The sequence below is a fragment of the Mustelus asterias genome, chromosome 2, assembly GCF_964213995.1.
Source record: "Mustelus asterias chromosome 2, sMusAst1.hap1.1, whole genome shotgun sequence".
Taxonomy (NCBI): domain Eukaryota; kingdom Metazoa; phylum Chordata; class Chondrichthyes; order Carcharhiniformes; family Triakidae; genus Mustelus; species Mustelus asterias.
This window is the reverse complement of record NC_135802.1, coordinates 13,728,725-13,742,320: the sequence shown is the minus strand read 5'-3', so window position 1 is coordinate 13,742,320 and position 13,596 is coordinate 13,728,725. Positions and strand designations below refer to the sequence as shown.

The 13,596-nt window shown below is 42.7% G+C and overlaps 1 protein-coding gene across 3 annotated transcripts in view; it reads right to left on the bottom strand.

Annotated features, from left to right (window-relative positions):
- LOC144505339 (meiosis-specific coiled-coil domain-containing protein MEIOC-like) overlaps nt 1–13,596 on the bottom strand; it is a 94,084-nt gene that overhangs the window by 27,012 nt on the left and 53,476 nt on the right. For all 3 annotated transcript variants that reach the window (XM_078231462.1, XM_078231477.1, XM_078231470.1), the window contains 2 exons: nt 8,249–8,350; nt 2,061–3,867 (listed from right to left, as the gene is read on the bottom strand). In XM_078231462.1, coding sequence (XP_078087588.1) covers nt 2,061–3,867; nt 8,249–8,350 — 1,909 coding nt within the window. The remainder of the gene's footprint in view (nt 1–2,060; nt 3,868–8,248; nt 8,351–13,596) is intronic.

Genomic DNA, 13,596 nt, shown 5'->3' with positions numbered 1-13,596 from the left:
ACACTAACAAGCCCCACCCCATAATCTGCAAACATTGTTCATTCCTTTCCAGTAATACATGTGCCATCCATTTGACATCCTTGTTTGTCTGCATTTCATGCAGCTTTGTCAGAGTCCAGTTTTCCTCCCCTCGGTCTTCCCTCTGCCTTCTATTGTTCGATCTCTTAATCCACTTCCTTGTTTGCCATCGTGCACCCTCACCCTTCCCCCACCCCGCTCCTTGCACAGCCCTCCTTCCATATTACTCCCTCAGTCTTCACCATGCCATCATTGCAACTCTGACCACCTCACCATTCCAGCTCCAGTCAAATTTTGGACCTTTGTTGCAATGGCTGCTGTCCACATAGATGTTGGTGTGTGACAACATGGGTTGGGGGGGCACCCCTGTATTCCCCAACCCTGGGTGCAGTACTGAATCAAGACAGTGACACAGGAGGGGCCATGGGTCCAGCAGCGCAATGCTGTCCATAAAAGACCAGCTTGGCATGGAGATGGAGGACAGCAACCAATCTGCCCTGGCAGAGCGGTATTCAGTGGATCAGAAGCAGCACGGCATTAAGGCAAGTAGTTTTTGTTGCACTCACCTTGACGTCTCTGGAGAACTGAGGGCCATCTTGTGTACGCCACTCTTTATCTATCAGGTTTGACACCAGGATGATTTCCCGCTTGTATGACACAAGTTTGGAAAGCCTAATGGGATGCCAGCAGGCAGCCACTTTAATGAGCATTTGTGAAATGCAAATGGTGGTCATGCCACTTGCCAGACGTCCAATCTGCCATTAACCCACCACTGGGGCAACCGCAATGTGATTTTATGCCAGCGGATTTATGACTTTCTGGCTCCTGCCACATATTCTGCATCCGCCCACCATGACTTACCCAGAGTTTTTTTTAAACTGGTGAGAAAGTATTAAATGTTGATTTCAGAGAAATAAGTATCCCTGTTATACTAAAAGCAGCAAAGTTAACAACCAGGTACAGCAAACAGACAAATTATTATATGGGGTTTGGAGCACAAGATAAATAAGTCCTGCTGCAATTGTAGAGACTTGGTGAAATCACACCTGGAGTACTGTGTAGTTTTGATCTCTTAATCCAAGGAAAGATATAGTTGCCTCAGAGGAAGTGTGACAAAGGTTTCATGTGAATAATTTTTGGGATTCCAGAGCCGTCCTACAAGAAAAAATTGGTTAGGATGTGCCTAAGACCTCAGAAGTTTTAGAGACAAGAGATTATATTGAAACACATAAGATTCTGCAAGGACTGCACAATATTAATGTTCCGCTTGCAAATGAGTCCAGAATAGGATAAGGAGTCAGCCATTTAGGACTGAGATGAGGAGAATTTCTTCACTCAATGTTGTGAAACTTTGAAATAAGCAGTATGTATAATTATGGCTAAGATTAATAGATATTTGGATTTTTAGGGATATGAGGTTTGCGTGAGAAAGTTGAGTTGAGGTTGATGTTCAGCCATAATCTTTTTAAATGGTGGAGCATGCCCTATTTTCATTTCTCGAAGAAGACCAAGTCTCAACAGATGACAGTAGTAATAGAGCAGTCAAGAAGTTTTATACTTGAGGAGATGAGTAAAAGCACTTGAGATATCTGAAGATAATTTCAATTGTAATTAAAATAGAAAAATGTCTTTTAATATTATCATATCTTTAATCATTATTGTGAGAACTAGCTCTAGTGTGCATGATCTGAGCCCTCAAAATACTTTAAACATTTTAAATTCCAAGTATTTTAGTCAATGTACTTTGAAAAATATTTAGTTAATTTTAATAATATTTTCCAGTTATTAAGCTAAATTACAGGTAATCTTTTCAAGTTCTGCGAAACCAAACTATCACAATTAAATAGTATTTGTTTAAAACTGCTATATGTAGTTCAGCAAAGCATAAGAAATATTCTTAAACTCTACATTTAATTCCCTTCTTCAGATTCTCTCTTCCACGATCTGACAATGTCTTTCCTAGAAACTTAGTGGTTCATTCCAGCATGTGAAAAGACCAGAAATAAACTTAAACACCACAGAATTTCCTGTAAATTCTTTACCTTTTTCCTTTCCTTTTCCAAAGCCCGCCACTGCTCATAACACTCTTCCAGTCGAATATGAAGTTCATTTGCTGGGCCACTGCGATTCTTCATAGGTCTGTACTTGGAAAAAGGTGGTGGAAAGCCAAAGTATGGTGTGGTCATATCTCCACCAAAAAGGTCATTCATAAAAGGGTGCAGCTGATTAAAGTCATCGTAGTGAAAAAAGTCAATAAGTTCAGGGAACGGAAATGTTGAAGGAGGAAAAGGAAAACCAGCTGAAGAAAATCCATGTGGGCCAAATTGGGAGAAGTTTTGATTTTGCTTAAAATCAGGCATCATGAATGGGAATGGGGGTACAAAAGAATGATTAATAAAATCAGACAAATTGCTACCATCTTGTTCTTGCTTTCTACGGTAACTATTATACTGTTGATGATTTTGACCAAAAGGTCCAGACTGCAAAGAATGTGCATATCCATTTTTCCGTCCTCTCTTATCATCTCTGTTGTTAGCACCATTGTGTCCATGTTTGTTAGGAAATCTGAAATATTTGCCTTGTTCATCATTGCGATGTGGTGTCCAGTTGGTACCAAAGCCAGTAGACTGTTTTCGATACTGATCATCTCTAGTGCCAGACGATTCAATTTGCAATGATATACCAGCCTTCTTTTGTTCTTGCACTTGAACACCAGCATTGGATGAACCCCAATCATTAATGGTATTGCTAGGAAATTTTTGGCATCCATTTTGCCTTAGGGATTCCAAGGGAGCTGCTGAAGGATAATAAGTAGGTTGGAGGACTCCAGCAATTGGTAACTGTACTGGGGACCCGCTACTCACAGCGGAAATAGTTGCCTGTGAGCTTGTTGAAATTATGTTCCCATCTTTTCTAAACACTGGACTAGGTTCACCAGAGCTCAACATGTTGCTATCAGACCATAACAGGCTGCTTTGGGAAGAATGAGGACTATATTCACCACTCTGTGGCATATTTGTCAAATTAACATACTCAGACGACCTAGGAAGGCCATCTAAGCAATTCTGATGTAGCTTTTCACACTGATTTTCAAAATTGCCTCGTAAAATACGAGCATGGTTTTCCTGATTTGGAAAGTCTAAAGCAGATTTTCGATTCATGTCACCTACAAAGCCATTCTCCTTGGAAAACTGACGCCCATGGAAGTTCATTTGTGAAACAGAAGAGCTATTTTTAAGAGGACTGGCATTGAAGTCTTCATATCCCTTTTGTATTGGTTGCTTTTCCTGCAGCACCTTTCCCCACAGTTCACCAACATGTGAGCCGTAATTATTTTCAGAATTCCGGCCATGATCTTTAATTCCAAAAGTTGCAAATTTATTCTCTCTAAATCGGTCCATTTTGTAGTGCTCCTTGCGTGTGTTTGTATTACTAGTACTACAATTATTCCGGAAATTACGAGTAGTAAAATCAGAAACTCCCCTTTCCGTTTCCTCATAATCTCGTAAACAGCAATCAAATTCCTTAGTCTGCAAGGCGAACCCTTCTTTATGAGGCATTGTATTGTTTCTCACTGAAGAGGAGGCATCACTGGGCCGAGAATCGCATTGATTGGTATCCTGATTAATCATGGACATCCATGGTTCTGAAAGATTAAAATTTTGAAAACCCTGATAAAGTTCATCAAATGTTCCTGTTTCAGCTAACGCCTGAGAGTTTTCTTCATAGTATTGAGAAATGCCTAAACGATTTGAAATTCTGTGATCCATATTATTTTTCAAAGTATTTCCAATGGCATCCCCATTTGCAGTAGACCAAATTGACTGAAACAACCTAGACGATGAACCCCTGCAGGAAATAGAATTATTTCAATTACAATTGAAATACATAAACCTTATGAAGCATCAGCATGAACTTTACAATCACGTTCAGGTTTTGACAGTACTTCTTTAATTTACTTTCATTTTCCTGCAATATGCAAAAGTCAGGTTATTGCTGAAGAAGTATACACGACAGAATAGCAGCTGCTGAAAGAAAAGGACCATATAAATTCTAAAAAACAGAGGTACTTTTATTCTTTCAGAGGATGTGAGCATTGCTGTTAAGGTCAACATTTGTTAACCATCCCTAATTGCCCTTGAGAAGCTGGTGGTGTGTCACCTTCCTGAACTGCTGCAGACAATGTGCTGTAGATGCAGTGACAATGCTGTGAGAGAGTTTTGATCAGCAGCAGTGAAGGAACAGTGTTATAGTCCCAAGTCGGGGTAATCTTAGAAGGAAAATTGCAAATGGTGGTGTACCCAAGCATCTGCTGCTCCTGTCCTTCTGAGTGGTAAAAGTCACAGGTTTAGAAGGTTCTGTTAGGCTTGACAAGTTGCTGCAGTGCATTTTGTATATGTTACATACTGCTGCCACTATGGGAGCGAATGCTAAGGTGAGGATGGGATGCCGATCAAGCAGACTGCTTTTTCCTGGAGCTTTCTTGTATATTAATTCAGCTGCACTCATTCATACAATGGAGAGTATTCCATCACACTCCTAACTTGTGTCTTCAGCAAAGGGGCAGAATTTTCCACTCCCACTCGTGGCAAGATTCATGGCAGGGAGGGGCACAAGATCTGGGGTAATGGGAAAAGTCAGTTTTTCACCATTGGGAAATCAGGTACGAATTTTGTTTTCCCAATTTTGATGGCAGCAGCTCAACTCTCCGGCTGATCTCCGTCGGGAGCCACGTTTGCATCTCATAAATGTTTATTAAAAGCCCAACTTTTAATGATTGCTGGCAGTTTGGATGAGTAAGGGAGTATTCATTTCTTTGTAATAATCTAATTTTGTTTGTATTTAGTATTTAATTGAAATCTACTGTCTAAATTCCTCAGTCCAAAAATGTGCGGGTTACGTTGATTGGCCATGCTCAATTGCCCTTAAGTGTCAGGGGGATTAGTAGGGTAAATATGTGGGGTTATGGGGATGAGGTCTGGGTGGGATTGTTGTCAGTGCAGGCTCAATGGGCTGAATGGCCTCCTTCTACACTGTACAAATTCTATATGATGAAACAGGGTTTCAGGGCTTTTCTGGAAAAGCAGCTGAAGTTAGCTAATTAAGGAAAACAGCTTAAACCAGTTTTTTATAACTGGGGTCAGCTAACTCCTTAGTTTGAGAAGGATATATCAACAGACATCTCAGATTGACTTTGAAAGAATTGCTGGTGTTGGGTGAGTACGGGGGTTAGATGAGAAGGGGAAGCAGGTGCTCCTTTGCTTTTGCCTTCTATAAATTTTTCACCCTATAGGAATTGGTTGTTGCTCCACTAGGGGGTAGAAGCTAGCTGTATAGGGAGTATCTGGTAAGTGGCTAAGGTCTATTCTATTCCTAAGATTTAAAAAGAATGCAAACTGGTGGTAAGGCTAATAAGTACATTTTAAAAAGTAAAATAATTAATTCAATAATATAATTTAAGTAGTTAACAACGACACATTAAGGATGGCAGGTCAGGCAATGTGTCACAGCTGCAGCATTTAGGAGAATCTGGATGCCAGTGTGATCCAGGACAAACATGTCTGCAATAAGTGTTTGCGATTAGAAGAGCTTCAGTTCAGAGTCAGTGGGCAGAATTTTACTGGTTCACCTCACCCATCGATGATGGAGTAAACTGGTAAAATTGCACAAGAGCTGAGAAATTAGGATCACGCCCGATTTCTCGGTTCTCACAATCTTACAAGAGCCAGATTTCCGGCGAGGTCGGCCTCTCACGGAAATGGGCAAGAGACTGAATATATTATTTAAATGTTTATAATGTTCATTTACATGTCTTTAGTGAGCCCGGCGTTCAATCCGGAAACCATTGAGGTCCCCCGGGAAGGCTGAGGGCAAGGGAGGGTGCCCCTTGAGCAGTGTCAGCTTGGCATTTTGGCAGCTCGGTATTACCTGTCAGGGTGGGACCAATGAGGGAGGCTTACATGGGGCAGCCCAATCGGGGAGGGAGGGGTGCCGCTGTGCACTCTGCCTGTGGACAAATGGGGGCTGCACTGGGGCCTGTGATTGGCTGTGGACCCCCGTGATTCCGAGGGCGGTGTTCAGGCTGCTGGCAGCAGCAGGGGACTGACAGCTCTGTCAAACGTCTGTGCTACTATTGTGCATGTGCAAAAAAATCAGAGGTAGGCACATGTGCAATAGCTCCCTCTGCAGGCTAGCTGGTGAATTAAGCCAAACCCACTGCCTGTAGCAGCTAGAAATGGTCTAGACCATTTTTCTATGCAATATGAACATTGAATACAGGAGTTGGGACATCTTGTTGAAGCTGTACAAGACATTGGTAGGGCCACACTTGGAATACTGTGTGCAATTCTGGTCACCCTATTATAGAAAGGATATTATTAAACTAGAAAGAGTGCAGAAAAGATTTACTGGGATGCTACCGGGACTTGATGGATTGAGTTATAAGGAGAGGCTGAATAGACTGGGACTTTTTTCTTTGGAGCGTAGGAGACTGAGGGGTGACCTCATAGAGGTCTATAAAATAATGAGGGGCATAGACAAGGTAGATAGTCAATATCTTTTCCCAAAGGTGGGGGAGTCTAAAACTAGAGGGCATAGGTGAGAGGGGAGAGATACAAAAGTGTCCAGAAGGGCAATTTTTTCACACAGAGGGTGGTGAGTGTCTGGAACAAGCTGCCAGAGGTAGTAGTAGAGGCGGGTACAATTTTATCTTTTAAAAAGCATTTAGATAGTTACATGGGTACGATGGGTATATGGGCCAAATGTGGGCAATTGGAATTAGCTTAAGGGCGGCATAGACAAGTTGGGCCAAAGGGCCTGTTTCCATGCTGTAAACCTCTATGACTCTATGTGCACAGGATTGGGCATGAAAACCCGCCCAAAAACACAGATCAACAACTCTCCCTTCTTCACACTAGCTGGATACTTAGAATCATTCTCGTAAAATTCCACCCAATGAGTTGGAGGCTGAAATGCAGACACTGTGACACATCAGAGAGAGGGAAAGTTACTTGGATACTTTGTGGCACGAGATTGTCATAGCTCTAAGGACAAGATCTTCTGATTTGGTCAGTGGTCAGGAACAGGAGAATGTGACTGCATGCAAAGCAGGTAAGGGAACCCAGAGGGCAGGAGCCTCAGCCTTTGCTTTTGTCCACCAGTTGTGAGGTTCTTTCAGCTTGTTTGGATGAGAGTAGAGGCTGGAGGATGGATGAGCTGACCGACCATGCAAAGGGAGCCATTCAATTGCGGGGGAGCAAAAGGGAATGTAGTGGTAGTGGGGGTATTGGCACTGTTCTCTGCAGTGCGAGAATCCAGAAGGTCACATTGCCTGTCTGGCTCCAGGACATTTGCTCAGGACTGGAGAGGAACATTGAGTGGAAGGAAGAGGATTCAGTTGGCGTGGTCAACCACATTGCTACTGGTTGGGAAGAATGACAGAATTCCTTCTCTGAAAGACATTAGTGAACCAGATGGATTCCTACAAAAATCCACTAGTTTCATGATCACTGTTATGGAGATTACTTTTTTTAAACTAGATTTGATTTTTTTTAAAATTAAATTCTAGCATCTGCCATTGTATGGTTTGAACTCGTTTCTCTGGAGCATTAAGTCAGAGCCTCTGGATTACTGGTCTTAGTAACATTACATCACCATCCCGTAATATATCTTGCACATATAAAGATTATCAGGTGAATCTGATTACTATTAAAATCATTTTACAGCAACAAAGGCAAGGTCCTACAGCAACATAGCTTGCCACCATAACAGGAGTTTTAAGATCATGTCATTAAGGATACAGAATTTTATTTTATATTCACTTGTGCACACCTCTGCAAGGCTCGCATTTGTTGCCCACCTCTAATTGATCTTGACAAGGTGATGGTGAGCCACCTTCTCGAATCGCTGCAGTCCATGTGTTGTAGGTACATCCACAGTGCTGTTAGGGAGGGGCTTCCAGCGACAGTGAATCTCATTACACCAATCCATGGAAATTATGTGCACTTCAACACAAAATTGGCCATATGACTAAGGAATCTACTAAGTACACTAAGGCTGCACTGATAAGATCCAGTCCAGGTGACCATTTGAGGTCACACCAAATGCAGTATAACTGTAGCCTAAAAATACTACCATTTTCAAATGCATAACATAAACTTCAAACCTAAATGCAGTAGCTGCAGCCTAAATTTCACGTGCATCCATAAATCTATAGTAAAATTTGACTCACCAATTTGAAACTGATTCTGGTTTGTCAGGTTCATCTAGTATGTTGGAGACCAACCCAAATAAATCAGGTGTATTTCCAGGATCTGATAAGCTAAACTGGGCCCTGAAATAAGAAGATATAATATATTAATCTGCATATTTTAAAAATCACATTTCTATCCCCAGCCTAGAATTTTGTATTTAAAGAAACACTGAGACTATCTAGGAGATCTTATAGAAACATATAAGATTATGAAGGGAATAGAAGCAGGGAAGTTGTTTCCACTGGCGGGTGAAACTAGAACTTGGGGACATGGCCTCAAAATAAGGGGGAGCAGATTTAGGACCAAGTTGAGGAGGAACTTCTTCACACAAAGGATTGTGAATCTGTGGAATTCCCTGCCCAGTGAAGCAGTTGAGGCTACCTCATTGAATGGTTTTAAGGCAAGGATGGATAAATTTTTGAACAGTAAAGGAATTAAAGGTTATGGGCGAGCGGGCGGGTAAGTGGAGCTGAATCCACGAAAAGATCAGCCATGATCTTATTGAATGGCAGAGCAGGCTCGAGGGGCCAGATGGCCTACTCCTGCTCCTAGTTCTTATGTCACGGCCTTACATTTGCAGTTTTTATTTTTGAAAAAAAGATACTTCTGCAACATAGAAATATATAGAATTGGAAAAGACTGTTACTGTCCATCTCTCCTGTGCTCAAGCTTAAAAATAAACACAATTATTTCTTAAATTACTGAATACTTTCCTTTGCCAAAATCAGTCTAGCAACTTCATGAATTTGTTGAGACTATGGCATGCTTGCCTTTATAGGACGGGGCATAGAGGATAAAAGTTGGGGTCTGATGTTGCAGATGTATAGAACGTTGGTTCGGCCGCATTTGGAATATTGCGTCCAGTTCTGGTCGCCACACTACCAGAAGGACGTGGAGGATTTGGAGAGAGTACAGAGGAGGTTTACCAGGATGTTGCCTGGTATGGAGGGGCTTGGTTATGAGGAGAGATTGGGGAAACTGGGGTTGTTCTCCTTGGAAAGACGGAGGATGAGGGGAGACTTAATAGAGGTGTATAAAATTATGAAAGGCATAGATAGGGTGAACGGTGGGAAGCTTTTCCCCGGGTCGGTGGTGACGTTCACGAGGGGTCATAGGTTCAAGGTGAAGGGGGGGAGGTTTAACACAGATATCAGAAGGACATATTTTACACAGAGGGTCGTGGGGGCCTGGAATGTGTTGCCGGGCAAGGTGGTGGAGGCGGACACACTGGGAACATTTAAGACTTATCTAGACAGCTATATGAACGGAGTGGGAATGGAGGGATACAAAAGAGTGGTCTAGTTTGGACCAGGGAGCGGCGCGGGCTAATTGTTCTTTGTTTCTCATTTCAAGGCTTCATTCTATGATCATCTTGCTGGTGCCAGTACAGAGCGAGACTGCGGATAGTTGGGAACCTGTCTCGGGGGCAGGGAATTCAGATGGTGTTCGTAAAGCAGAAGTGGAAATGAATAGGGTTGGGAAGCATTTTCTGATCAGGGCCAGTGTGATCTCCTGGACTCGTTTCAATCGCCACAGGGGGTCGGAGAGGAATTTCCCAGATTTTTTTTCCCCCCATATTGGCCCTGGGGTTTTCACTCTGGGTTTTCGCCTCACCCTGGAGATCACATGGTCTGGAATGGGGGGGTGGGGGTGAGTTAATAGGTTGTGATGAACAAAGCATCGTAGCTGTGAGGGACAGCTCGGTGGATAGGACATTAGGATGTAGATAGGCTGGAAAATTGGGCGGGGATCCTGGATTCAGGATTCAATCCTGGATCGGGGAGCGGCGCGGGCTTGGAGGGCCGAAGGGCCTGTTCCTGTGCTGTATTGTTCTTTGTTCTTGTTGTTCTTATGCAACCTCATGGTCAAGCTGGACAAGGTGTTTCATGACTTCGCTACCCTGTTTGTGAAGTTATTTCTAAACTATTCATCTTTTGAGCTCAAGCATGTACCAAGAGTTAGCATGTGTCACTATGTCAAATTATTTACTTGGGTCCATTTTATCTACAACTTTTAATTTGTTAATCCAGCTTCTTTGATCTCCCATTGTAACTTAGATGTCCAATCTCACTGTCAGTCTAGTTGGCCTTCTCTGTATAATGTCACAACAAGGATGTCCCTTAGAAACATAGAAACTATAAGCAGCAGTAGGCCATTCGACCCTTCGAGCCTGCTCCGCCATTGATTTTGATCATGGCTGATCATTGAATTCCTTCCTTCCTCTCATATCCCTTGATCCCTTTAGCCCCAAGAGCTATATCTAATTTCTTCTTGAAATCACAGAGCATTTTGGCCTCAACTACATTCTGTGGTAGTGAATTCCACACATTCACCACCCTCTGGGTGAAGAAATTTCTCCTCATCTCAATTCTAAAAGGTTTACCCCTTATTCTCAAACTATGACCCCAAGTTCTGGTCTCCCCCACCATTGGGAACATCCTTTCTGAATCTACCCTGTCTAACCCTGTTAGAATTTTATAAGTTTCTATGAGATCCCCTCTCACTCTTCTAAACTCCAGTGAATATAATCCTAACCAATTTAGTCACTCCTCATATGACAGGCCTGCCATTCCAGGAATCAGCCTGGTAAACCTTCGTTGTACTCCCTCTATAGCAAGGACATCCTTCCTCAGACAAGGATATCAAAACTGCACACAATACTCTCAGCTGCAGTATCGTATGGCTGTACATTTGTCCCTCTTGTAGGGCCATTTCAATGCTCTATACAAATTCACTGTTATCCTCCAGAACTGGATATATATGTTCTAAGTTAATGCTTTGGGATTTAGTTTTGGATTCGCAAAACGTAAAAATCAGGAAAAAATAAAAGTCAATCAGGAGAAAATAAGAGTCATAGAGGTTTACAACATGGAAACAGGCCCTTCAGCCCAACGTGTCCATGCCGCCCCTTTTTTCAACCCTTAAGCTAGTCCCAATTGCCCATGTTTGGCCCATATCCCTCTATACCCATCTTACGCATGTAACTATCTAAACGCTTTTTAAAAGACAAAATTGTACCCACCTCTACTACTACCTCTGACAGCTTGTTCCAGACACTCACCACCCTTGTAGTGGGGCACTCTGGACACTCTTGTATCTCTCCCCTCTCACCTTAAACCTATGCCCTCTAGTTTTAGACTCCCCTACCTTTGGGAAAAGATATTGACTATCTAGCTGATCTATGCCCCTCATTACTTTATAGACCTCTAAGATAACCCCTAAGCCTCCTATGCTCCAGAGAAAAAAGTCCCAGTTTATCCAGCCTCTCCTTATAACTCAAACCATAAAGTCCCGGTAGCACCCCAGTAAATCTTTTCTGCACTCTTTCTAGTTTAATAATATCCTTTCTATAGTAGGGTGACCAGAACTGTACACAGTCTTCCAAGTGTGGCCTTACCAATGTCTTGTACAACTTCAAAAAGCATTCCAACTCCTGTATTCAATCTTTTGACCAATGAAACCAAGCATGCCAAATGCCTTCTTCACCACTCTGTCCACCTGTGACCCCACTTTCAAGAAGCTATGAACCTGTACCCTTAGATCTCTTTGTTCTATACCTCTCCCCAACGCCCTACCATTAACTGAGTAAGTCCTGCTCTGGTTCGATTGACCAAAATGCATCACCTCACATTTATCTAAATTAAACTCCATCTGCCATTCGTCAGCCCACTAGCCCAATTGATCAAGATCCCTTTGCAATCCAAGATAACCTTCTTCACTGTCCACTATGCCACCAATCTTGGTGCCATCTGCAAACTTACTAACCATGCCTATTAAATTCCTATCCAAATCATTAATATAAATGACAAATAACAGTGGACCCAGCACCGATCCCCGAGGTACACCGCCGGTCACAGGTCTCCAGTTTGAAAAACAACGGATTGGAGGCAGGTTGCTAGCGGAGTGCCACAGGGATCAGTGCTTGGTCCTCTGCTCTTTGTGATTTTATTAATGACTTAGAGGAGGGGGCTGAAGGGTGGATCAGTAAATTTGCTGATGACACCAAGATTGGTGTAGTAGTGGATGAGGTGGAGGGCTGTTGTAGGCTGCAAAGAGACATAGATAGGATGCAAAGCTGGGCTGAAAAATGGCAAATGGAGTTTAATCCTGATAAATGTGAGGTGATTCATTTTGGTAGGACTAATTTAAATGTGGATTACAGGGTCAAAGGTAGGGTTCTGAAGACTGTGGAGGAACAGAGAGATCTTGGGGTCCATATCCACAGATCTCTAAAGGTTGCCACTCAAGTGGATAGAGCTGTGAAGAAGGCCTATAGTGTGTTAGCTTTTATTAACGGGGGTTGGAGTTTAAGAGCCGTGGGGTTATGCTGCAACTGTACAGGACCTTGGTGAGACCACATTTGGAATATTGTGTGCAGTTCTGGTCACCTCACTATAAGAAGGATGTGGAAGCGCTGGAAAGAGTGCAGAGGAGATTTACCAGGATGCTGCCTGGTTTGGAGGGTAGGTCTTATGAGGAAAGGTTGAGGGAGCTAGGGCTGTTCTCTCTGGAGCGGAGGAGGCTGAGGGGAGACTTAATAGAGGTTTATAAAATGGTGAAGGGGATAGATAGAGTGAACGTTCAAAGACTATTTCCTCGGGTGGATGGAGCTATTACAAGGGGGCATAACTATAGGGTTCGTGGTGGGAGATATAGGAAGGATATCAGAGGTAGGTTCTTTATGCAGAGAGTGGTTGGGGTGTGGAATGGACTGCCTGCAGTGATAGTGGAGTCAGACACTTTAGGAACATTTAAGCGGTTATTGGATAGGCACACTGAGCACACCAGGATGATAGGGAGTGGGATAGCTTGATCTTGGTTTCAGATAAAGCTCGACACAACATCGTGGGCCGAAGGGCCTGTTCTTTGCTGTACTGTTCTATGTTCTATGTAACCCTCTACGACCACCCTCTGTCTTCTGTCATCAAGCCAATTTTGTATCCATTTGGCTACTTCACCCTGGATCCTGTGAGATTTAACCTACCATGTGGTACCTTGTCAAAGCCTTCACTGGAAAATAGAGGAATAATTGTAGTAATTTAAGAAGAGTTATGCACAATATGTTACCAATTCATTTTTAGTGCATTATCAGAGAGTTCAAAAATCAGAAGTATGATACCGGGATTCTTAACTATGACCATCTCTTTAGTGAAAAACGACATAATAATGCACCTGTCTACATCAATGGGGATGAAGTAGAAAGGGTCGAGAGCTTCAAGTTTTTAGGTGTCCAGATCACCAACAACCTGTCCTGGTCCCCCCATACCGACACTATAGGTGCATGGGTAGATGGGTATAGAGGGATATGGGCCAAATACAGGCAATT